At 54.7% G+C, this 24,983-nt stretch overlaps 3 protein-coding genes and 1 long non-coding RNA gene across 6 annotated transcripts in view; 1 reads left to right on the plus strand and 3 right to left on the minus strand.

Annotated features, from left to right (window-relative positions):
• Positions 1-7,515: 7,515 nt before the first annotated feature.
• Positions 7,516-13,219, minus strand: FGF8 (fibroblast growth factor 8). 2 transcript variants are annotated; one of them, XM_078346353.1, is made up of 6 exons: positions 13,070-13,219; positions 12,941-12,977; positions 12,340-12,426; positions 11,942-12,089; positions 8,638-8,744; positions 7,516-7,806 (listed from the first exon to the last, which is right to left on the minus strand). In XM_078346353.1, the coding sequence occupies exons 1-6, from the start codon at positions 13,099-13,101 to the stop codon at positions 7,516-7,518; spliced, it is 702 nt and encodes a 233-aa protein (XP_078202479.1). In that variant the 5' UTR covers positions 13,102-13,219. The 2 variants fall into 2 exon arrangements, with proteins under 2 accessions (XP_078202479.1, XP_078202478.1); XM_078346352.1 differs by having other exon boundaries at positions 11,942-12,122.
• Positions 7,673-11,250, plus strand: LOC144578734 (uncharacterized). The gene is made up of 4 exons (XR_013525093.1): positions 7,673-7,812; positions 8,672-8,756; positions 9,516-9,608; positions 10,803-11,250. It is a non-coding gene; the product is annotated as an uncharacterized LOC144578734 (long non-coding RNA).
• Positions 13,220-18,492: 5,273 nt separating the features above from the next.
• Positions 18,493-20,525, minus strand: NPM3 (nucleophosmin/nucleoplasmin 3). 2 transcript variants are annotated; one of them, XM_035268865.2, is made up of 6 exons: positions 20,399-20,525; positions 20,007-20,092; positions 19,664-19,783; positions 19,431-19,524; positions 18,896-19,023; positions 18,493-18,646 (listed from the first exon to the last, which is right to left on the minus strand). In XM_035268865.2, exons 1-5 carry the CDS (start codon positions 20,514-20,516, stop codon positions 18,905-18,907), a joined length of 537 nt encoding a protein of 178 aa, XP_035124756.1. In that variant the 5' UTR covers positions 20,517-20,525; the 3' UTR covers positions 18,493-18,646; positions 18,896-18,904. The 2 variants fall into 2 exon arrangements, with proteins under 2 accessions (XP_035124756.1, XP_002756587.1); XM_002756541.7 differs by having other exon boundaries at positions 18,493-18,800.
• A 1,002-nt stretch (positions 20,526-21,527) lies between these two features.
• The window catches only part of OGA (O-GlcNAcase), a 33,154-nt gene continuing 29,698 nt past the window's right edge, over positions 21,528-24,983 (minus strand). The window contains exon 16 of the mRNA XM_002756542.6: positions 21,528-23,670. Coding sequence (XP_002756588.3) covers positions 23,534-23,670 — 137 coding nt within the window. The 3' untranslated portion in view covers positions 21,528-23,533. The remainder of the gene's footprint in view (positions 23,671-24,983) is intronic.

Raw genomic sequence — 24,983 nt, forward strand, 5'->3', positions numbered from 1 at the left:
CTGGCCCCTTGTTCTGAGCACCTCCAGCCACGCTGTCACCTACAGCCCATCTGAGCCTTCATGATTGGGGACCTGCCCATATCTCCAAATGCCGGTGCTGGCAGCGTTGGTCAGCAGGGCAGAACACTGACTGTTCTCCACCAGTACCCACTCCTCCATACACGGCCAGGGAAGGAACGGAAAGAAACGCTCCCCAAACCCACCAGGGGCTGCAGCCAGTTCCACTATTGCCAAGACAGGGGCTGAGGAGGAAGCTAGATCGCAGACGGAGCCAGAGCCTTGCTCAGGGCCTGCCAGTTGTGGGGGGAGGGGGTACGTGAGGGGTCAGTTCTGGGGCTGGCCAGATGGACAGTTACTTCTTGAGGGTCAGCAAGAGATCCAGATGGGGAAGGGGCAACCAGAGGGACCTATTGGCACAAGCTTCCACAGCGACACGGGACTTGGGGATCCCCCTGGAGTTCCCGCCAGCTCCCCATCTGTCTTGCCACCACTTACTCCTCCTCTCTCCTCTGCTCTCTCTGGCTTTTAATTCCCCTTCAGTCTCTCCTGTGAAGTCCTCTCGTTGCCATGGAAACTCAATGGTGATGAAGAAAGTGGAATCTGGAGAGGTTCTGAGATGTCCAGCTCAGGAGGCCCTGCTTAGATGTCTGCCTGTCCAGGCTTTGGAGACCTTTATTGCTGCTTGAGAAAATGATGGGGAGCCTGTGCCAGACAGCCTTGGACCTTTCTTAGTAAGCAGTGCGTGTCCTGATGGGCGAGGAGAAGCCAGCCACCCAGCCCAGGACCAGCCTCAGATCTCCCTGCTTCAGGCATTTCCTACTGCCTGACCCCTGGCCTGGATACAGAGGACTCCCAACCTGCCTTCCCTGCAGTTGCCTCAGAACCTGCTCTATGTCAATTGCTTGCACAAATGCTTGCCGAATATTTACTTTGTGCTGGCACCATTGTAGGCACTGGGCATTCATCAATGAGCAATTCAGACAAAGTTCCTGCTCTCCTGGGAGGTAAGGGTAGAATAGACCAAAAGCAAGTAAATAAAAAACAGGATAAGATCAGACAGTGATAAGTGTAATGTAGAAAATAAAGCAGAAGCTGCTTGCGGTGGCTCACACTTGTAATCCCAGCACTTTGGGGAGCTAAGGTGGGTGGATCACATGAGGTCAGGAGTTCAAGGCCAGCCTGGCCAACATGGTGAAACCCCATCTCTACTAAAAATACCAGAAAAAAATAATTAGCTAGATGTGTGGTAATACCACAGCCCACCTGTAGTCCCAGCTACTCAGGAAGCTGAGGCATGAGAATCGCTTGAACCCGGGAGGTGCAGGTTTCAGTGACCTGAGATGGCACCACTGCACTTCAATCTGGGAGGCAGAGCAAGACTCCATCTCAAAAAAAAAAAGAAAAAAAAAAAGCAGAGTGTGACAGCAGAGAGACCCACATCACACAGTTGGCCAGCCAGCGAATTGGAGGAAAGACATTCCAGGTGGTGACAACAGCAAGTGCAAAGGCTCTGAGGCTTCCCCAGGCTTGTTAGAGAAGCTGGAGGAGGTGTGGCCAGGGAGGAGCAGGTGAGAGGGAGAGCAGGGAAGGAGTGGGTTCCACGGGCAGAGCATGGAGGGGCTTGTGCTGGCCTGGAAATGAGTTTGAATTCAAGTGTAGGTGTGATGGGAGTAACACAATCAGATTTGTGTCTTGAAAATTCTGGCTTCTCGGCTGGGCGCAGTGGCTCACGCCTGTAATCCCAGCACTTTGGGTGGCCGAGGCGGGTGGATCACGAGGTCAAGAGATCGAGACCATCCTGATCAACATGGTGAAACCCCATCTCTACTAAAAATACAAAAAATTAGCTGGGCATGGTGGCGCGTGCCTGTAATCCCAGCTACTCGGGAGGCTGAGGCAGAAGAATTGCCTGAACCCAGGAGGCAGAGGTTGCAGTGAGCTGAGATCGTGCCATTGCACTCCAGCCTGGGCAACAAGAGTGAAACCCCGCCTCAAAAAAAAAAAAAAGAAAAGAAAATTCTGGCTTCTGAGTACAGAATGGATTGTAGGGGTAAGAGAGGAACCAGGAAGAGCAACTGAGGTTGGGGATGGGTACTGCCATAAGCCAGACAAGAACAGATGACAACTTGGAGCAGGGTGGTAGCAGTAGATAGGTTGGGCAGAGGATGGATTGGACTGGAGAGAGGTTCTGGAGGGAAAGCCAGCAGGACCTGCCGATGAGAGGCAGGGGTGATGCTCCGACGTTAAACCAACCCTGTATTTTGGTCACCTCTTCTTGGCCCTGAGGTTGGGTGGGAGGTAGGGGTAGGGAGACATGATGACAGTGAAACTTTTCCGTAGCCCTGGGTGAAGTTCCGGGCTCAGAACTCCTTCTGTCCTTCCCCGAGGTCATCAGTCTGCAGCACTCTGCTCTTCCTCCCGCCTACCTCGAAGTCCCCACTGTCTCAGGCTTCTTTGCCAGTTCTCCCTCTTCACCTGACCTCTGAATGTGTGGAGCACACCGAGGCTTGGCTGGCTCCTCTTCTCCATCTCTGCTCACCCGCTAAGGAATCCATCCTGTCTCCCGACTTTGGAAATCATCTGTGTGCTGAACGCTCCCGGACTGCTATCTTCACACTAGACCTCTCCCTTGAATTCCAGACTCACACAACTGCCTACTCATCTCCTCTTGAATATGTACGTAGTCAGCTCAGAGATAACATGTGCAAAACCAAACTCCCACCCTTCCCCTCCAAATCTGCCCATCCCGGAATCTCCTCCATCTCAGTGAACGACACCTCCGTCTTCTTTGTCGCTCAAGCCAGAAACCATGGAAAACTCTAGACTCCTTTCTTTATCACACAAGCCACATCCAAATCCATCAGCAAATCCTGTCACCTCCACTTGCAAAAAAATGTCCAAAACTTCAGTCTCTTCTCACCGTCTTCCATCCACCACAATCTCTCACCTGATTATTTCAATAACCTCATAACCGGTCTCCTTTGCCCTGCTACCTTCTAGTCTCAGCACAGCATCAAAAGCAAGCTTGGGAAAATTGAATTCAGATCATGTCACTCTACTGCTGAAAACTCTCAGTGAAATTAGTCAGCTGTGGTGCCCCATGCCTGTAATCCCAGCTACTTGGAAGGCTGAGGCAGGAGAATCACTTGAACCCGGGAGGCAGAAGTTGAGGTGAGCTGAGATCACATCACTGCACTCCAGCCTGGGCGACAGAAGGAGACTCCATCTCAAAACAACAACCCCTCAGTGGTTTGCTGACTCATTCAGAGTCCAAACTGAAGTCTTTTCAATGGCCCCACATGATCTGCCCTTCCCAGCACCCCGTCCGTCTCTTTGACCTCACCTTGGTTTCTGTCACTCTCCACCACCCACAGCCCCAACTGCACACCCCCAGATCCTCCCTTAGCTGTGCCCCAGTCGTGCTGGCCTCCTTCCTGTTCCCCTAATGCAGTGTGCCTTTGCACTGGCTGCTCCCTCTACCGGGATCATCCTCCCGCACGTGTCGGAATGCCTTACCCTGATGGAGTGTGCTCACACCTGAAGTTATCCACAAGGCCTTCCTGATCACCTTGTTTAAAATCGCTACCACCCTTCACACTCATCCTCTTCTCTGGAATGTTGAGATGATTGAATGTCAGAGGCTAGAAACAGGGAAGAGGCCAAGAAGGTGGTTTTTGGGCCGGGCGCGGTGGCTCATGCCTATAATCCCAGCACTTTGGGAGGCCAAGGTGGGTGGAGTTTGAGACCAGCCTGGCCAAAATGATAAAACCCCATGTCTACTAAAAATACAAAAATTAGCTGGGCGTGGTGGTACATGCCTGTAATCTCAGCTACTCAGGTGGCTGAGGCAGAAGAATCACTTGAACCTGGAAGGCCAAGGTTGCAGTGAGCAGAGATCGCACCACTGCACTTTAGCCTAGGTGACAGAGCAAGACTCCGTCTCAAAAAAAAAAGTGGTCTTTGAATCTGGGCTGGTCTCTATGGGCTCCAGAGTAACAGGCATTTTTGTCTCTTATTTCCTCTCTGTCACCTTTACCCAGAACAGAGCCTGGTACGTCATAGGCACTCAGTAAAGATTTACTGTGTGAATGAATGCAATTAGGGAAAGAGTTTCAGCCTGCAGGAGGCAGCCTGGCTATGGGAAGGGAGATGCGATTTCCCGGACAGTACCTGCTTTGACCCTAGTCATGGGTCGTCTGGGCTGCGGTTGTCATCTGGGAGGGTGAGGGCCTCCCGAGGCCTTTCGCAGCAGCAGCATTCTAGAATGATGCTCGACCCTGGCCTCACCTGCTTCTGTTTGGCTGCAGGAGGACGGGAGGGATAGAGGCAGCACCTGGTGCCGTGGAAAGGGAGAACTCTTGCTCGTTCTTTCTAGTCAAGACCCAGGTGGACTCTGCGGGCTTTGAAAGGAAAGGCATTTCTGGTTCACACTTGGCAGGACTCTGGGAGCCCCGTGTGAGGGAGGAATGAGCCAGGGGGAACAGCCTCACTGCTGAGTGGGGACAAGCAGAGGCCTGGCCACTGGACCTGGGCTCCTCCTCATAGAGACCATCCTAGGGCATCATGGGAGGGGGCAGGAGAAGAATGGAGGTGAGTCCTGGGGACAGGGAAGGCTGAAGAGGGCCTTGTGTGTGGATGGGCTGGGCCCACACGCAGGCCATCAGTAGGTGTGCGTGGTCAAGACTCCAAGCAGCCCTTAGCCCGCCCAACCCCAGGCCCTCGAAGCCAGCACCAACTCCAGGACCGAGTTGCAGGGGGCATTTTGGCTAAGAGAAGCCGGGTCCTCCTCCCCTTTCTGGGCCTTGCAACAGCTCCCTGCTTGTTTTCCCTGAAATAATGGGCTGAGCATATTGGGCCGGCAATAACCCCTTGAAATCAGTTGTTATCACAGTTAACAACCAGTTTGGCTTCAGTTCAGGCTGTTAACTATCAAACCACTAAGTGCCGGTAATGATTGATTCTTGGCCAGTTGCAGCTTGAGTGGGCTGTAAAACCCCATTAGTGAGGGCTCTGTGGAGGCAGTGGCTCAAAGATAAACAAGTTGATGGGTGCTCTAGCCCGGCCTAGCCCCGGTGATCTGGGCGCAGCTCCCATGGGTCCCTGGCCTGGGGTCCTACTGAGACTCAACCTCTTCCCAAAGCCTCAGGTGGTCTCAAGGACCAGGTCCCACCCTCCTGTCCCCTCCACCTCCCCTTTCCCCCATCCAGGTGTCCCTTTCCTCTCTAGAAGGCAGGTCTGGCTCTCTGGAAAGCTCTCCTCTTCTTCCGAGATGCAAATATGGCACAATCCCACCGCCACCACCCTGGAGGACTCAGGCATCTCCAGCCTGGAGGCTTGAGGACTAGCTTTAGACTAGCCAGTGACCAGCCTTGGCCCAGCCTGGTCCCACGTTGTGGCCAGGATCACAGGCAGAGAGCCTGACATTCCACCACCACCCCCAGACTCCCTCCTACCCAGGGCCTTCCCCTAGGAATTGCTCTCAAACAAATGAAATGTGGGTAATTCCTGGGCTAGGGGCTGGACAGGCGCCCGTGCAGATGAAAGCGTTTCCTGGACGGTCCCTTCATTTGCATGGCATCAGAAGCTGCTCAGAAGGTGTGACTTTTCCCACAGTGAGACCCCAGCTCCTTGCACAATAAAGCCAGGCTGCTCACCCAGAATTAATTAAAGGGGGAAGGGAACCGAGGAGGAGGCTCTAGGAGCTGGGGGAACTGGAAGAGAAATGTCCAGAGCCCCTTCCCCATATCCACAGTGTCTATGCACCAGGAGAAACCCACTCTCCAGAGCCCCTCACCCCTGTGCAGGCCACGAGAGGTGGGTGGACAGGCCAGTCTCTCTACTGCCAAGCTTCCCACTGAGCCTTGAAATTCCCGATCCCCTGGGGTGGGCTAAGCCTGGGACTGGGGCCTGAAACTCTGGGAGGAAGTTTTGGGTTCTCCCTACCCCAGGAGATGCCAATGGACAGAGCCCTAGAGGAATGCGGTTTCCGGACTGGCCCAGTAGCTGGGCTGTGGGACCAGCCCAGGGGCACCCATAAGGAAGGCAGCAGGAGTAGCTGCAATGGGAGGCCTCAGTGATGAAGGCTGGGCCAGCTCTGCGCTCAGGAAACTGCCACGGGGCCTGGGCTCTCCCTCGGTGTGTTGGGACACCAGTCCACACACAAACACGCACCTGCACCCTCGCTCATTCCCTTCTCTGCCCACACCAGGACCTGCTCCACCACTCCCACAGCAGCCCTTCCTCCCTCCCTCCCAAGTCCACCCCCCCATGTGGCCTGCTGCTTCTCCCCAAGGCCATGACTGCCTTTAATCCTGGGCTGGGCCTAAGAGCTTCCCTTCTGGTCCCAGCTCCTCCATGCCCAGCTCCTCTCCTCTGAGGTGGGCAGCCTCTTCTTGAAGACAGTGCCCTGGGCCCTTCCACACACCCGAGCTCCGTGCTTTCTGCCCACAGCTATCTCACCAGATCACCCAAGGTTAACCCTTGTTCCATGTCACAATCGTCAACACCAGTCTTGGTGGTCCCCCTCTAATACGCCCCCACCTTGGACCCTGGCAGCTGCTCTTTTCTTTCATTGTCTGGAGCCCGATTCTCAGAAATAACCAGTTCTGGAATGTCTAACCTGCCTCCCACATGGACCTAGGCACCCAGAAAGGCGCTGTTTGGAAGAGGATTAAATCCACGACTACAGCTTCTGTCCTAGCATGCCCATTATTTCTGGCCCTGAAGTGGCCTGGGGATGTGTTAGCAATGACCCCTGTGAAGTGCTAGGAGGTCCACGTCTGAGAGCTCCAAGGACTAGCTAACAGCCTCTTCTTGCCCCTTTCCCTGCTTCTGTCCTTGCAGGAAAACCCCTCGAGTGACAGTGATGGGAACGGGTGCTAGGCATGGGTCCTTAGGCTGGAGGGAGTCTGCAATCAGAGCTGGTACCTGGTCATCTGCATCTCCCAGCCACCCACCAGCTGGGGCCAGGTTGGGGGAAGGGGTGGCCGCAGGCAGGACTCACTCTCCAGCACACATTTTTAATATGCAAGTTAAATAACTATTTCAATCATTTAATAGCAACCAGTCTGATACCCACTTCTAGAAGGACTGGCCTATGTCACAGTACTTTCCTTCCTACCCCACCTGGGGGTGCAGTGGAGTTCTTGGCTGCCCAGCCAGCTGGCCCTGCAGGTGCTGGGGCCTCAGCAGCACAGGCTAGAGAAAGCCCCCTGTACCCCCCAAACCTCCAGTCGGAATCCCAGTCTAAGCCACTGATGGGGCTTTCTGAGAGTTAAGAAGACAGACACCACAGCCAAGTGGAATACAAAAATAGAGCCTCTCTTTTGTTTAAAAAAAAAAAAAAAAAAAAAAACAGCAAAAACCCAACAGCAAACAATATCCACAACCGGAACCCAGGGCTCCCCCAGCCCCACCCCGGCCTGCAGCAGCACAGGGCTCCTCTGGCTTGAGTTTTGGGTGCCCATCAGGGTGCGCCTCTCTGTGGTCTGGCGCTGGGGGAGGGCCGAGCAGCACCTATCGGGGCTCGGGGGCCCAAGTCCTCTGGCTGCCACGCAGGCTGCGCGTGAAGGGCGGGTAGTTGAGGAACTCGAAGCGCAGGCTCTGCTCAGTGGTGTGGTGGCCTCGGGGCAGCCGCTTCATGAAGTGGACCTCGCGCTGGTGCTGCCGCGTCTTGGAGCCCTTGCGGGGCCGGCCCTTGCGGGTGAAGGCCATGTACCAGCCCTCGTACTTGGCATTCTGCAGGGCGGTGTAGTTGTTCTCCAGCACGATCTCCGTGAAGACGCAGTCCTTGCCTTTGCCGTTGCTCTGCAGGTAGGGGAGCCAGACACCACGTTACAGAGCCCACCCCCGCCCCCGCAGAGGCAGAGGGCAAGCAGCTCCAGACAGCAGGTGGGCACCCCAGCAGATGGCGAGGTGGGCAGGAGCCGCAGCCCCACCCCCTGCCCGGGCACCCGCTCTCTAATCCCTCACAACCCGCAGCCCACCCGGCAACTTCCTGTCCCCCCAGGCAGCAGTGACACATGGTTGTCTACGGAGGGGCTGGGCCCCAACTCACAGAAGCAGAGAGAGGGGCCCAGAGCCTGCCTGCTCTGGCCTCCTGCCCACCAGTCTGGCCACCCGTCTCCCCACCTGCCCCTCTCATCCCCTCAGGACTTTGGCTCCCTGGCCCTAGGGCAGCCACCCTATGGGGGAGGGGAGGCCTGGGAGGAGACGCTAAGACCCCATCCCCAGAAGCCCAGGAAGCGGGGCGCTCGAGGCTGGAGAGGAGCCGTGACTAATGGGGCCATTTTAGAGCTCGGCCGAGGGGCCGGGCGTGCGGCTTACTGAACATTCCAAATGCTGGTACCATGTAATTGGACATAATAGCAAAGCAATTTGGCGATTTGTTAAAAAGATATATGGAATTTACCAACCCCCCCAGTCCCTTCCCTAGCCTTCGTTCTTCCTCCTTTGCCTTTATAGCTTTTCATCTCTCACCCTCGCCCCTGCACCCCATCACGAGGTAACCCCAAGACAGCCCTGTGTCCCTCTGGCCACCCTGTTGGGATCAGAGCACAGGACTGTCCTGGAGGAGTCCAGCCAGCCCAAGCCACCCCCCAGGTCCCGGCAAACCACACCTGCCTGCCAGGGCCTCACCTTGGCAATCAGCTTCCCCTTCTTGTTCATGCAGATGTAGAGGCCTGTCTCGGCTCCTCGGACTCGAACTCTGCTTCCAAAGGTGTCCGTCTCCACGATGAGCTTTGCTGTCAGAGAAGGTAAGAGGATGGTTATTGGCAGATCCCTAACCCCAGCTGGCCCACATGCTTGTCACAGCCCAGCAGCAACTGCTCCAAAGAGCAGGAACCCAAAACGTGGACTTCGGCTCCAGCCCAGCTACTACTATGCTGTGCAACCCAGAGAAAGGGCAAGGTGATTTTCTGGACCTCAGGTCCCACCCTTGGGTTTACAGAGGGCAGTGGATGGGATCATGATTTTCCCCAAATTGGGTTCTCAAGAGAGGTCTTGGGACCATCAGATTGCAAAAGCTAAAGTGCTATTCCTTCCACCCTCTTTTTAAACCAGACAGTGATGTCTCTTAGATTGAGGCTCCAAGTAAAATTTAATTTGATCAGAGTTCCATGGCTAATCAAAAGACCTCCGAGGAGCCTCCAACTCCGAATATTATGTGCAGGTGCCTCAGAGGTCAATACAAACATCTGGGTGAGTGGTGACCTCCAGTCCCAAGGCCAGAGATAAAAGCATTCTCTCCTGTTCCTGCCAGTTTGGGTTCTAACTCATAGCTTCGGCCACCCCCAGCCCCTGAACCCCGCCAGGCTCTGCTCTGCTGAGAACGTGCTAGGGGTGGAGACAGCTCCCCATAAACACACGGCCCAAAGCAGGGTGCTTTCCCAGAACCTCAGACACCTGCCAGGAGGATCCTGCCTCTTCCCTGTGGCTTCCCAGTCACAAGGGTCCCCAACCCCAGTGTCCAGAAATCAACAACTCAATTGTTTTTTCTCTCTTTTCTCTTTCAGCCTCATCACAGCTGGGCTTCTCACCCCAGTGACCAAATACCTTTGGTGGGTGACGAGGAGGGAGAATCGGACCGCTAGCCTCTTAGTCTGGAGGTCAGGAAGCAAGGCTGAATTCTGTGCCTCCTTCCCCAGTCCCTTCCCCTTAGACAGCCAACTTGCCACAAAAGCCTGTCCCGTTCACGTAGCTATGCAAACCTCTCTTACAGGCTGTCCCCAAGAAAGTAGTGAGGCTGACTCCACTGTTTGGGAAGGGACAGAGGTGCTGGCTCTCCTGCCCTCCCTGTCGCAGAGCCTAGCCTCTCTGCTCCTTGAGAAAGCAGTTCTGGGATTTAGCCTGCATTGACACATGGTACCTCCTCTGTCCCTGAAACCCATGGCAGGGGTTGGGGGCATTGAGGTCAGCAAGGTAGCCATCACTGCCCAGCCTGTAACTTCCCCCCACTTCACATAGATGCTATGCTGGGACCCATTGGCCAAGCCCCCAGTCTGGCCCCAAGTCAGCAGAGGAAATGCAGCTGTCACCTCCCTGCGCACCCACCTCCTCCTGGACCTAACCAGTCTCATCCCTCTCCTGCGTTGCCTTCCACAGCAAGAAGTGGCTATTTTTAAGGGCCAGCCAGGAAGGCTGCTGACTGGAGAAGGAGTGAGAGGATGCCACTCTGGGGATTCTGGCCAGATGCGGCAGGCAGGGGTGAAGGAGGTGCCTCTGTGCCCTCCTTCATCCTGCAGCGGGTGAAGAAGCCATTGAGACCTCTCTGCTGTTTTCCCCAGACTCCTCCTGTCCTGGCCAAATGCCCTGAGCCTCTGTTCTTAGGACCTCCAGCGCCTATGCTGCCATGGGGCAGGGACTAGGGAAGGTGGGAAACCTCCTATATGGCCCAGGAGAGAAATGGGCATCAGACTTCCTCTGATGTCTGAAGACAAATTCCCCCACACCAGCGTGTGTTCTGCTTCCCTCCCCAAAATCCAAGGATGCTGGGCCATTTGCTCTGAGAGCAAACCCTGGAAGAGCCAGGCATTCGCTCCCTCTCCTTGGAAGCTGAGAAGGGCAGCAAGCAGCCAATTTGGAGGGACAAAGGGATGGTAGGGCTGCTCTGCCAGCCCAGCAGGGAAGCTCGGCCACCAGGCAGGCCGCCCCCACCCCCACCCCAGAGAGCCCCTCTCTCCCTGGTCGGCGGAATCTGCTCGGATCTGGGGAGCTGGGGAGCTGGGGCCGCAGTTTATGGCAGCTCTCCCGACTGGGCTTTTGGAAAGCTTAACATTTTCAAACCTATTCTTCCACCCCAGTGACAGATTTATCCCAGGAAAATTATGCCTCCTCCTCCAGCTTTGAAGGGAAGTCAGCTACGTCGATGCAGAAAAAATGCAGCGAGACATAGTCGATCCCCCAAACTGGCTCAAGAAGAGGAGAAAGTATTCAGGAAATGTTAAAAAAGGTGAAAGTAAGAAGAGTTTTAATCGCTCTGCCAGACGCGGGGGTCTCTCCAGAGATTAAGAGAGAACAATCTTGAACCTCTTTTTTAACATTTACAGACTTGAAACTCCTTTCAAACTCCACATCTGAAAAAAAAAGCTCGTTCTTTTTCTGTTTTATATCATTCTTCGTTTTTCTTCTTAGCTCTTAAAATGCCTCACCTTTTTATTACATTTTAATAGAGTCTTCCCCTCTCCTTTCATGCTTGTTTAACGTGGTCATTATTTAAAGGTTTTTAAACTCACAATAATCGTTCTCTAAAAACACCAGCCGCCCAGAGGGCTTGCTTTTCTCCTGGTACATCCAGGACTCTGGAAATTGGCCCTGTTTCAAGGCAGGAATATTGAATGTTTTAGAAATCAATCAGTTCTCAGCCTCCCTGCCGGCAGTAGCTCCCCGCACTCGCCACCCCACAGGGAGCTGGGAGTCCTGCCCCAGCCCGCCGGGTTCCTGGGAGAGTGGAGCAGAGAGAGTCCTGTTCCAAGCCCAGTCCCCACGTGTAATTGACCCTTCTGATCAAAGTATTTAAAGGTTCCCAGCAACCCCCTTTTCCACATGGGAGAGTTGAGGGGATTTTTCTCCCTTTTCTTTCCCACTCTCCTTTTGTGGACCCTGGCGACATATCCACTTTCAAGAGCTTCCCTTAAACCTGGGCCCCCTCCCCTGAACCCCCTGCCTCCACCTGCAGCTGGGGAGGGGTGTATGAAGCGGGGAGGCATAAAGGGAGATTCCTAGATTCATTCATTTGCTGGGCAGGATAGGGGCACCTGTGGCCAAGTACTACTCCCCAATGCCCCCTCCCCAGCCCTCTTCCCCAGCTGACCCTCAAGACACTTTTCTGCCTTAACTCCTTCCCTTCTGGGCTGGGGACCCCACAGGCCTCCGGCCAATGCAGTTGGGGCTGGCAGTCCAGGAGCCGCGCATGCCACAAGCGACCTTCATCGTGCCTTACCGAAGGGGTCGCCGTCCTCTGCCATGGCGTTGATGCGCTTGTTGGCCAGGACCTGCACGTGCTTCCCGCTGGTGCGGCTGTAGAGCTGGTAGGTCCGGATGAGGCGGCGGCTGAGCTGATCCGTCACCAGGCTCTGCTCCCTCACATGCTGTGTAAAATTAGGTGAGGACTGAACAGTTACCTTTAGGAAATTGAAAAATACACAACACTGCATTATAATGCTACTCCGCCCAGGGGCCCGAGTGGCCCCATCACCCTGCTTCCCCCTCACTGTCCCAAGCCGCCAGCAGGTGCTAGGGGTTCCCCCAACATGCCCCCCCAGGCCACCAACCCCCACCCAGGCAAGTGGGGCAGACCCAGCCCATTATAAACGAGCCCCGGGGAGAAGCTGGACCCACCTGTTGGGAGACACCCTGGGGCTCCCGGCCAGCCTGGAACAGGGAAGCGAGCTCCCTGCCCAGCGCAGGGCCCCTGCCGGGGCCTTCCTAGAGGAGCAGGGCGCTTTTAAGTAGGGAGGCAGCGCTTCCCGACCCCTGACATTTATAAAGACAAATTTACGGAGCAAATGTTGAGAATGCAGGGGACCTGGGCACCCGATCATTGGGCCAAGCCGGTCACAAACTCCCCCGAGGGATGCGGAGAGAGTCTGCTGCAGTCACCCGGCTTCCCCTGACATCGAACATCCATCCCCTGGTCCCGGCTGCCCCCTTCCTCGGCGGCCAGGTGTTCCCTATGCCCCAGCCGGCGAGGATTTGTGGGGGACAGTGCTGGGCTCGGAGACCGCGCTCCTATCCTGGCCACTCGCTGTGTGACCTCAGGCAGGGCGCTACCTCTCTGTGCCTCAGCTCCCTCCTTAGGGTGGCTCGGGGCTGGGTTTCTAAGGTGCCCTCAGCCCTCCCGGGCCGGCCACAGGGTCAGTCCTGGTGCCCCCGCCCGGCGCTGCCCACCCGGGTCTCCCGCCGGCCCGCCTGGTCCCCGCCTCCTCGCAGCGCTCCTCACCTGGGCATGCAGGCAGAGGACCAGCAAGTGCAACAGCCTGTGGGAGACAAAAGCGGGCGGGAGAGAGAGGCGCGGGTGAGGCGAGGGGCGCAGCGGGCGGGCGGCAGGGCAGGGCGGCGCGGTACTCACAGGCAGCTCAGCGCGGAGCGGGGGCTGCCCATGGCGCGCGGCCCCGAGGCACCGAGAGCCCGGCAGGATCACGCCGTCCCGCGGGGGGACGCGCGGAGCGGGGCGCGGGCGGAGAGGGTGCGGGTGCCGGAGGCCGGCGGCGATCGCGACGCGGCTCCGCCGGTCCCGTGGAACGTCGTGCTCGCCGCGCCGCGCCGAGTCGCTGTGCGCCGCTGCCGGAGCCGGTGGCCGCAGGCTGCTCGGGAGCCGGAGCGGGCGGGAGGGTCACGGGCCGGCAGGGTGGGTGGGGAGGTGGGAGGGCGGGGAGGGGTGGGGGCGGGGGGGCGCCGCACCGGGCGCGAAGGGGGAGCGCGGGGCGGGCGACGGGAGCCCGCAGCCCCCGGCTGGGAACTGGGGCCTGGACGCAGCCCGGGGCGGGGGCGGGGCTGCCGGGGCGGGGCGGCCCACGGGTCCAGGATTGGGGGTCTGGGCTAGGGGAGGGGTCTGGGGACCCGCGGGAGGGGTGGGGGCGGCCGGTCTGGACGCCTCCCCCTATCCCCAGCCTACCCCCCCCCCCGCCCGAGCTCTCGGGGCCCTGACGCGCGGGGATGGGGGCGACTGGTGCTTCGGGCTCTGCGGGGCCGGGAGACCCTGGGCCCGGGCTTCCCGGAGCGCCCGAGTCCGGCGGGGCTGGGTCTTCTGCCTCGGGGCCGGGCCGCTTCATTCCCCCCACCCACCCCGTTACGCCTTGGTCTCAGAGCCACCTACTGTGTGTCCTGCCAGGCCAGCCTGTTAGCAGCGCCGCTAACCCTGCGGTGAAGGGCTGCGCACCCGGCCCTGGCACAGTGCGTGACGGTGTCACCCGGACCCTGCTCCCGTTTCGGCCGCGTGCCCCGCCCTGCCGCTCTCCCCAGTCTCAGTCTCCCGAGGAGGCCCTGGGAGCCAGAAATGCCTCCCCCTCCCCCCACTCCATTATCACCATTACCCCTTCCCCTGTGCCCCTCACCACACACATACACTAGCCTGAAGCTTAAGGGGCACCCCGAGCCACTTGTGTGGAAGAGGGAGCCAGGAGATGCCTGGCAGGACCCACTGTCCCCCTACCCCAGCAGGCAGCAGGGGCAAAAATAACTGTTCTGAGCAGCTTTTCCTGGGGGAAGTGACTTCGATGGAGGCCACCCAGCCTTTTCCCCCTCAAAGCCCCATTCATTTTTCATTTCACAGGTATTTACACATCTACTGTATTCTAGGCAGGGGCTGGTCAGCTGGGTCTAGGGCAGAGGAGAAGGTAGGCAATTGTCTAAGCCTTTCCCAGCCCCTCATCTCGTGGCTTCCCCCTTGAGGTTTCTGGAAACCCTGAGCCCCCACACTGCTTCTGTAGGAGCAGCCTGGGTAGGCAGAGGGTGTCCTGGGACAGGTACCTTGTGAGGAGCAGGTGATGCCCTACCAGGCTGTTGCCTTTACCCACAATTTACCCTTCCCCACTGACCCTCCATGTCCCTGGGGGTAGGGCTGGAGGGTTTGGTGTGGGTCCAGCAAGCCAGTAGGCCAAAGGGAGCAGGCAGCCCTAGTCCAGCACACAACTAGACCCTGCCTCCCTCCCTGTTCCGAGTCCCACTTTTCACGGGGCCCCATCTTTTCTGACTCCTAGACATCAATGCAAACACTGAGCAATGGAGAGATGGGAAAAGACAGAGGGTGTGTTCCAAGATCTTATCCCTCCTCAGAGAAGTAGACTTCCTGGGCACACTTGCCATCTCACTTCAGTAGTCTGTTCAGTGGGCTCTTGCCCACACAGACCTTGTGGCAAGAATCATGTCTTACGGGCTCAGAAATCACAGCTCGTGGCACAATGCTGGATAGAATTGTTCTGCAGTTAAGAGTTCACTGAATGAATGAATGAAATTAAATGAATAAATGAGTGATGGGGAAAGTGGCTGAGCATTTAGACTTCAGCTCATTTGCAGCTTCTCCAGGAAGACCTGCCTTCACCTTCTCCCAAAAGATTATCATCATCAGCACCACGAATTATGAGCACTTGTATCTGCTACAGGCTTGGTAGGCACTGTCTCCTTGGAAGCTCATGGGGAGGTGAGCCCATGAGGCAGAAGAAAGTCAGGTGGGCTCAAGTGGCCACAGCCCAAGCCAGCCCTTGCCATCCCTGTGTTCTGTTCAAGGCCTGAGTCACAATTCCTTGAGTGTCTATTTCCCTCTCTGCACTGCTTCAAGAGGGCAAGGGCGATGTCTGTTTGCTCGTGGTCTTACCCTCATCCCTGTACACAGCAGCCCTCAACCATGTTTAGTTGTGAATATGATGAACAAATGAATGAATGGAGAGATAGAGAGCAGGGGACAGGCACTTCCTGAGAGAAACAGGCTTTCTCTCACCATGGACTCTGAACATCAGTGTGATGAGCAGAGCAGGGAGTAGGCCCCAGGCAGGGGTGAGGGTGACCCACCCCCAACAGTGTGTGCATGGTCCTGGGGTCACAGCCAGAGGAGCACCTTCCCCTCCCTGGAATGGGGATAGGGACAGAGCCCCTGGCAGAGGTCAGCATTCAGCTCCGGTTGTGGAGCCCCCAGAAGATTCTGAGGGCCCTGGGCTGAGCTTCAATGGTCTTCAGCCACACTCCTTCCTCTGCCCCAGAGAAGATGGGTGTCCTGGGATCTGAAGGGTCAGAGGTCAAGTTTCAGTCCTGTCCCAGCCTCTGCCAGGAAGCCTGTGCTGGACCAGGATTCCTTTACATTTGGATTTGGAAACCCTCCTGAGAAGTGGACCCTCACCTAGTTCATTGAAATTCTTCTCATCTCCCCAAAAGTCCCTATCTGTGGGGGAGAGGAGCAGATGGGGACACCCCGGGAGCAAGCACCTGGCTCGGCTCGGGCACACCCGTGACTGACAGATGCAAATGTCCCGCCGGGCTCCCGCAGGCCGCTCCCTCCCTCTCTGGCTCGCTCACCTCCCGGCCAGCTCCCTCCCTCCTTTATCTTATCAAAGCCCGGTAATTACAATTGCTATTTTGTTTCCTCGAATCTGCAATCAGAGCTCCTGGGCCCAGATGAGGGAGCGCCTGTCAACCTGATCGCTAAGTGACAGCCCGGCCACCTTTCTCGGCCGCCCCCACACTCCGAAAACACAAACACACACACGCACAGACACACACTCCCTCGCCTGCAAACACAAACACACACTCCTAGCCAACACAAACGGCCCCTCTCCGCAGACACGCCCTCGCCGGGACCCAGACACAGTCTGTCAGCCTATTTCCAAACGCACCCCTCGATCCCAGCCCGGCCCCCGGCCCCTCGATTCCACACCCGCCGGGGACCGCAGCAGACTCCAACGCGCGCTTCCTGCGCCGGGCGTTCAAAGCGCCGCGGACTCACTGCTGACCGTTCAAATGCAAATCGCCCAGACTACGTTAAGCACTTCGGCCGCTGTCTGGAAGTTGTCCCCTTCGGCCCCTCAATAGGAGCCTACCCTTCCTCCAGCGGTCGGTAACTCGGGCTTACGCCTTCATCCCCCAGCTCCCGGAGGCCACAGTGGGCCAGCAGCGCTCTTACTGTGCGCTGAAGGGCAAAGAAGGGGACTCGAGAAGGGAGTAGGGGGAGAGAAGAAAAAACCATGCCCAGCTGCGTCCGCGGGGTGCCCCAACCGGCTGAGAAACTCCTGGGCCGAGAGGCTGATGTGGATTGGGCCCCCACTGCGGACAGGAGCGTGCTCGGCGCCGGCCCGCACCCACCAGGACACCGGCTTGGAAAACTGGCGAGGAATGCAAGGAGCAATCAGTGGCATCGCGGGGGGGTGGGTGGGGTTAATATTGGGGCGGGGCCGCGCAGGGGGTATGGGTCAGCTAGGGAGGCCTCTCGGGAGGGCTGACTCTGCGAGGCACTCAGCCAATCTCCCGCACCTCCGGCCAAGCACGTGCGGAGAACTTTGGAGCCTGGAGCCAAGAGGAGGAAGGAAGGGAAAAAGGAGGGCCGCGGCCCGACTCCGCGATCCAACTCAAGTCCTTCAAATGAATGAACGTAAGCACGCATACACGCAAACTTCAGTGGCATTCCCCCGTCTTCCGCTCAAGATTCGGCCGCCCAGAGAGCACTGGTGGGACCCGGAGGTCCCGACCCCATGGCGCCCTCCCGGAGCCTCTAGACGGGGCGGGAGGAGCAGTACGGCCGCTAGCGGCTTCAACCTCACCCGCCAGAGGGCGCTAGCCCCGCCTTCACTCTCCCGGCGGACCGCGCGCGGCAGCGAGACCCATGGTTCCCAGCCAGTCCGTCCCGCCGCCGGGCTCCCCGGGGAAGCATTTTCAGCAGAGTCCCCCTGGAGCGGAGAAGGGCGCCTGCGACCCAGATCACCGCAACACAGAGGGGGTCATCTCCCTTTGTCCTCAACTTGAGGAAGGAGGTTGAGGGTTGGACCCCTAGTTCCTCACCACGGGCTGGGGGAGAACCTCCTTCTCTAGGGGTGCGCTGAAGAGCGTGCGGGTCGGTACTGCGGATGCACTGTCTTCAAAACTGACGTCACTTGCCCCAGAACCACCAGCCCACGAGATCCTGGGGCCCCTTCCCCTTGCCCAGAGGTTGGGGGTGGGAGTTGGCCTGACCCCCACCAGGCCCTGTTCTCTGTCCATCCTCAGCTTGTCTGGCCCCAGGCTGACTGGGGAGGCAACGTTTTCTGTTTGTTTGTTTGTTTGTGGGCACTGACAACCCTCCCACACCCCCACCAACACAGCTGCTGAACTGCTGACCCCAGAGCTGGTCACACACACATCCTCAAACCAGGTGTGTCCCTTCTTCCTGGCACAAAGGCAACCAAGCGCCAGAAGTACCGGATTCCAGGTACCAGAGACCCTCAGACCTTGAGGTGTGTGAGAGACAAGAACCCCTTAGTCCAGGAGACCAATTCCCAGGGGCCCCTTTCTGCCCCCATATGCCAGGCCACCCGGATTCTGGTTTCCCTGTCACCCAATCTGGCCGGTCCCCTCCATCTGGCCCCTGGAGTCAGGTTTCTAAGGGCCCAGCCCTGCTCAGAGACGGTCTGCAAGGCTCAAAGGAGGAGCGAAGCCTGGTCCCGCCCTGCCCTCACTGGCCCTCTCTGGGCCAGAGCCCCTCATGGGGCTAGGGATGCACATTCCTCAGGCTGCCTAAGCCCGCTTATCTGGCCCCTGCCCATCAGCCTGAGTGCTGACAGAGGCCCAGACCCCTTGTTTGGATGCTGATAACCTCCTGCGATGGCCCTCCCCCACCTGCAGGGATGGGAACAGGCTGAGCGTTGGGAGGTCCCCTTCCAGCAGGCGACAGGGGCCCAGCCCTGAAGGTAGAGGATCCCACGGTTCTCCACCCTCCTCCAGGCCCAGGACCAGCCTGGGTGCTGCCACAGTGCCACCTGGCGGTCCCTAGGGAAACATCACCCAGCACAGGAAGAAGTCACACAAGGGCTGCAAAAATCCCACACCACTTTATTTCAACCTTTACCCAAAAATGTAAAAACTGTTAAAAATGTGTAGTTCTGAGCTTCAGGCACCAAAATCCAATCCTCACAGGCAGGTGGGAAGAGAGGCTCCAGGCATGGTGCAAGACCAGAAAACCAAGGTCCTGTGGAGCACAGGCCCTCTCCTAGCACCAATGCCCAAGTCCCTCCCACCCAAACCCCACCCAAGCTCTCCTCTTCAAGGAAGAAGAAACATTTACAATTCTTGGAACTGTTGGGGAACAGGGTGCATGGCAGTGCATGGCGCATGAAACTGACCTGAGAAGACCAAACAAGGAATCAGCATCTAAGCCCTCGCCCGCTTCTCCTGCCCCCTTCCCAGAGCCTACTGGGTACTCTTCCCCCCAACTCACCAAGGAGGGCTAGGGCCTGCCCCTCTGCTTTTTGGCAGGAAGGATGGGGCACAGCTCAGCTTCCTCCTCCTCACTGTCCTCTTCCTCTTCCTCGATCTCCTCCTCAGAAACATCATTGCTCATCATAACTGGTGAACACACAAGAAGTAGACGGAGAAGGTGTTAAGACCAGACCCTTTCACACTGCATGCCGTTTCTTCATGCCCTGTGGTGCTAGGCTTGCAAGGACCCTGACCTGCCAGTGCTTATGGGCTAGGTGGGAAGAACCTCAGACCCTAAACTGGACCACAAAGAGCCAAAGGAGTCCCCATCACTGAAGAGGGAGAAGCCGGGCCATGTTCCATGGAGGAGGTAGGCTTGAGTAGACAATAAGGGGAGGGGGTGTCATTCACGGGGTACAGATGGGAGGGCACGCAGGCCTATATGGGGCTGCACCGGGAGATGAGGCTGGGATGGGGCAGGAGTGCGGAGTGTGGGGGAAGCTTGATGGGAGAGTCCACGGGAGGCAAAGGAGAGGGCCCTCCCCTCCTCTCACCAATCTGATGCCGCCCAGTGATCCGCACAGGGCCAGAGCCCGACTTCAGGCGGAAAGTTACAGGTGGTTGGAGCTGGAAATCATCCAGGCTGAGCTGGGAGGAAGAAAAGGATGAAGGCCCAGCCCACTCCTAGCCCACCCCACACTGTGATCTGACGTCCTCAACCCCCTCACCACCACCACCACCACCACCACCACCACCACCACCACCACGACAGAGCTAGGGAACTCACCATGGGTTGGCAGGACAGCTTGAGGTTGGCCACAGGGACTGCGATCTCCTGATGATCATGGTTCCGGGCCACAACTTCTACCACATTACACTCATCTTTGGCTCCCTCGGTGAGGCAGAGCTGGGAAGGGTACACAGGGCCTCAGGGTATCCTCGAGTAAAGGCATCTACCCTAGCACCTGCCCAGCCTCAGAGGTCCCGTATAACCTGGCTAGGGGGAGCCGCCCATGCCAGGGGTCACGCTAAGGAGATGATTCCAAGTAAAAGGGGTTCGGGAATTGGGTAGAGGCTCACTACAGCCTGCCTGGGTTTATTCATTAAAACCCCCCTCCCCCGTCCCTCACCATGGTCAGTGCCAGCACGTGCTCTGCATCATCCTCTTCCTCTACCTTAAAGGTGAAGGAGCGGGTGTGGCCGGAGAGCTCACAGCCTGGGAGAAATAACAGTGAGTATGCCTTAGACTGTGTCCGGGGGGTGTCACCAACCTACCGTCACGTGTACCCTTAGGAGGGCGGACCTCCTTCCACCCCCGTCTCTTCTCTCAGAACACCTGGGGCGCTCGGATCTGGGCCCCGTCCAAAACATCTGGGGCAGGGATCTCGCCGCCCGCTGAGGCTCTGCGTGCGAGGCCCCCCTCCTCGGGGAACGGAGAAGCAGCTCTCCGCCCACACCCACGCCGTGCAACCCTCCGCATTCCCGCCCCAGTACCACCCTCAGCCTCTCCCTTTCCCAATACCGAAGAAAAAACTGTCCATAGTGACCGGGGCCGGGACTCGCGGGCTCCCGAGACCCCCGGCCCGCGTTCGGCTCTCCTGACTCAAAAACGCTAAGGCATCTGCAGTGCCGGCGGCCATGCTGTAAGGGCCTTCTTCCAACTCCGCCCCCGACACGCACAAAGCCGGGGACCCTCGGTCAGTTCCGGCCCCGCCCATTAAAGGAGACGCTCAGTCCTGAAAGAGAAAATGAACCGAGACCCTGCAGTCCTAACCGGAGCCCGCAGCTTCTGCTCAATTGTGTCAAGACTGAAGAGAAATGAATTTAACATCACAGAAAAATGGATTTGAGATTGATGTTAACATCCTTGCTCATTTCCGCTACCATGAGGGCGTTCACTTCCCTAGGTCCTCGGAGCTAGTTGGGACACTCTTCCAACCCAGGCTAAGCTTTCGTTAAAGGCGGTACAGATAGAAAAATGTAAACCCTTCTAACTCCTCCCCGCAGCAAAGGCGGGGTTCACGGCAGTGCTTTTCTGCTACAAAGGAAATGCAGATTATTTGCCTCAAGAGAGCCGAGGAATTTCAGTTCGAAGAATTTCCATCCCAACACTTCCGTCCTCTCATAAATCTCTCCTAGATAAGCTTCCTGCTCTAATGACCCTGCAACTTGCTATGCTTTCACTGAGCCTTAGCTGCTGGCACTTGTCAGCAGAGGACTAGTTAGCTTATGTGTTGCTGTTCCTGGCTGACCCACGCTTTTTGAGCTTTTAATTCCAGATCAGCCAGGAGTATCTGCGCATTGGATTATTTTTTGTCAGTTTGCATCTTTCACCTTCTAAGAATCAGGCCAACTGTGTGCTCTCTATCCTATTAGACGGCGAAAACTCAAAACTAGAAGCCCTATTTCACACCCAGGTTGTAACTGTGGTAAGAGGGTGGCGTGGCTTGGCTAAGAACTGGTCTACTTTTCTTAGCTCTTGCCTTTAAAAGGAAAATCTGTAAGTCTTTTACTGGTGATGGAGGTAGGGGAGGGCTGCCTTCTAACTTGGAACAGCTGTGGAGAGGAGGAATACCTGCTTGTAGGTGAGGCATGAAAGAGAAAAGGTAGGGGGTACACAGGAAGTAGGTTCACACAATACAACACAGGCATTCACTTCAAGTTTTATTTTACCTCTTGCATGGTCTTTTACAGTTCGTTTTCTACAGGAACTGAGCTCTGATCTAAACAATCAATAAAAATGTCATTCCAACCTTAATATTCATAACCAGAAAACAGCATAGCACTTCATGATCCGAGTGATGAAAGCAAAGACCAGGGCATGTTTCAGTTAACACCTGTGACCAGACCAGCCAACGTGATTATACCAGAAGCCAAGCCAAAACCAAAAGCAAACTTGCTAAAAAAATCCTGATTCTGTGAGGTTAACCCTGAAATCCTGATAAAATGTTAGAATTGTCTGCTAATGTTAAAGCTGAGAAAATTGAGGAAAATTCAGCTGTTTTACTATCTAGTAGGGATCTTCCCTTCACCTCTAGCCCTCAAAAATGCAAACCTGGTTCCAGCTTTACAACATACCATATCTATCCGTTAAAGGTTTCTAACCTAAATGCCTTCTCTTCTTTCTCACCTATTTAGTGCATACTCAAAGACCTTGGTTGGAAGTCACTAGGTACCACCAGGTACAATGCTTTAGGGCTCTCTCAAAGCCCATATTGGTGTTCTATGAAAAAAATTGTTCCGTGTTTGCTTCTCTTTACCCCTCTCCCCTCACTCAGCTAAAAGTTAAACAGCTGATGCAAAACTGCAGAGAAGCAAGATAACAAAATACTGTTATGAATCTATGGAGAAATCAGCCAGCCATGATGAAAAAGTGAGCCCTGCAGAAATTATCTGCCAGCTTCATGCTCAGAACCCTTAAAAACACCAAATCTAAATTAAAATACATGAAGCTTTCACAATCTGGTTAAAGGAAAAAGGTAACCGTAAATAATTGGTTAAAGTGTGCTCATTCTTTTAGAAATTAGATACAAACATGCAAGAATTAGACTCTGATTTTATAAAATCAGCAGTAACAGGTCTTGAGGTTAAAGAACTGACTGAAGGGCAAATGGAACCAATCAGTCCCTGAACCCTACTTGACAGATGTCAAATCCAACATTTCACATGCTGACCTAGTATTGAGGTTCATTTCCACAAGTAACTGCACTTTGCAACATATTAAATCCTACAAAATTAGGCTCTCGTACCCCAAATGGTCATGGCCTAGGACTAGGTGGGAGGCACTTTAAAAATAATAGAACTTCAAAATAATAATAATAATAGAACTTCAAAAAGAACAAAAACAATCCCAAACCCAAAGTCAAAAGTAACGAAAATCTACTTTTCACTGATTTACATTATTCAAAGTGCCATTCTGAACCAACACCCTTCCATTTTTAGAGGAAAAAATTTTACAAAAACAGTAAACACAAAGGATAGTCAGGTTACAGCTAGTTTATATACAAAGAAATTTACAAGTTTGTCAATTGTAGGCTTTTGCCACAAACAAATGCACATTTGTCCCTACAAAGTACAACATGCCTGAACCAACAAGTCATTACAGGAGACAATTGGCCACGGCTTTACAAAAAGCATAACTGCCCCAAATTGAAATTACTTATTCAGCTTAAACTAATGCCACAACCATCCCACTTGAAATCACTCCACCCTGACATCCCTGAAACCCACCTTCTCTCATCTCTGCTGTGTCCTCAAAGACTGAGAGACATTTCACTCAATAAACCAAGGAGGATGACAGACGTTATTTTGATTACTCTCTGGTGAGAAATGCAACCACACTGGATGCAGAAAATAGTGCTGACTACATTTATTGAAGTCTCTCCCTGTATAAACCCATGTAAAAGTCTCAGCACCTAACACAAGACTCAAAAAGGAAGCCCACATCTCTCTCATACAGGATTTGCTGCCATACTATCTTCTTCCAACCAGTGAGTAGTCTGAAAATGTGATGGGTGAGTTTTACATAGTCTTCTTTGTTTCTAATCCAATTGGCTGATTTGTTGCCACTCCAGAGGCTGAACTGTATGAAGACCTCAACTACCACCCGCAAGGTGCAGTTAAGAGACTTTTGGACAGTTCACGGTGCCAATGAATGTCACAGGCTCCGACCAAGTATAACCACATCCTTTGGAAATCCTTCCATTTTTGCAATTTCAAAACAGCCTAACTTGCTGTAAAATTCCAGAATTCTTTTATCATCTGGTCTCACTTCACAGAAAGCTCCCCGGGAGCCTAGAAATAAAACAAATATTCAAAACATAAATAAGTCACTTAATTAGTGTAATTATGGAAATATAACTATAATCTTTGATATATTTGATATAAATAGGGGCTTGTCTATACCATCTCCTACATTTCACACAATTTACAAAATTAGTATTCAAAACATTCAGTAAGTGGCTGAACATGGTGGCTCGTGCCTATAATCCTGGCACTCTAGAGAGCTGAAGAAGTGGGTGGATCGCCTGAGGCCAGGAGTTCAAGACCAGCCTGGCCAACATGGCAAAACCTCGTCTCTACTAAAACTTTAAAAGTGAGCCGGGTGCAGTGGCATGTGCCTGTAGTTCCATGCCACTTGGGAGGCTGAGGCCAGAGGATCGCTTGAACCTGGCAGGTGGAGGTTGCAGTGAGCCAAGATCACGTGACTGCACTACAGCCTAGGCAACAGAGCAAGAATCTACCTCAAAAAAAAAAAAACCCTCCAAAAAATTCAATAATGAGTGAAATTCTTTCCCAGAAGGAAATCTGTCAAGGAACAGGGTATAAGAAAACTCAATGCTCAAGTTCCTGGGTCTATAGGAAAAAAAATTTAGTAAGAATTAATAATTCCTTTTACATTGAGGAATACAAAGGATATCTGTTCAAAACATATAAAGTACCTTTCTTTTGTTATGCCAGCCAAAAGAAAAAAAAAAAAGTACCTTTCAGGGGTCCAGAGGACAGAACCTATTCGTGTCTATGTCACAAGGTATATATTCTTAAGACATATCTCACCTATCTGCATTGATTCATTTCCAAGTACAACACAAAAATGAACCTTTCTTCAGATAAAGTTATTTAAATTATTCCATAAAGGAGACGGCACTGACTCAAATGATATGAAAAGGCAACAATAAACTAGGTGCATTCTCATGTACTACCAACCTTCTAATGAGGGGTTGACGAAGTACCCCTTTTTGTATGGCCCATGAGCTAAATATTGTTTTTTATATTTTTAAAGGGTTTTTAAAAAAAAATATGCAACAGAGACCACATGCAGCCAAACACTTACTTTACAGAAAAAGTTTTCATACCACAAAAGTAAAGCGAAGTATTTCTGAAGGTTCAGCTTAGATAACAAACAAAAATATATTCTCCTGCCTCAGCCTCCTGAGTAGCTGAGTTTACAAGTGAGTGCCGCCACACCCAACTAATTTTTTTTTTTTTTTTGAGACAGAGTCTTGCTCTGTTGCCTAGGCTGAAGTGCAGTGGCATGATCTTGGATCACTGCAACCTCTGCCTCTTGGGTTCATGCGATTCTGCAACCTCCGCCTCTTAGGTTCAAG

The sequence above is a fragment of the Callithrix jacchus genome, chromosome 12 (genome assembly GCF_049354715.1).
Source record: "Callithrix jacchus isolate 240 chromosome 12, calJac240_pri, whole genome shotgun sequence".
NCBI lineage: Eukaryota > Metazoa > Chordata > Mammalia > Primates > Cebidae > Callithrix > Callithrix jacchus.

Excerpts from the sequence above, each read along its gene's own strand:
- FGF8 (XM_078346352.1), bottom strand. The coding sequence starts at position 13,101 with ATGGGCAGCCCCCGCTCCGCGCTGAGCTGCCT. Across the intron at positions 12,427-12,940 it reads TCCTCTGCCTGCATGCCCAG|GAAGGCCCCGGCAGGGGCCC; the intron begins GTGAGGAGCGCT and ends CTGCTCCTCTAG. Across the intron at positions 7,807-8,637 it reads AGGGGAAGCTGATTGCCAAG|AGCAACGGCAAAGGCAAGGA; the intron begins GTGAGGCCCTGG and ends CCCTACCTGCAG.
- NPM3 (XM_035268865.2), bottom strand. The coding sequence starts at position 20,516 with ATGGCCGCCGGCACTGCAGATGCCTTAGCGTTTTTGAGTCAGGAGAGC. Across the intron at positions 19,784-20,006 it reads ACGTGCTGGCACTGACCATG|CTCTGCCTCACCGAGGGAGC; the intron begins GTGAGGGACGGG and ends TACCCTTCCCAG. Across the intron at positions 19,525-19,663 it reads AGCTGTCCTGCCAACCCATG|CTCAGCCTGGATGATTTCCA; the intron begins GTGAGTTCCCTA and ends TCTTCCTCCCAG.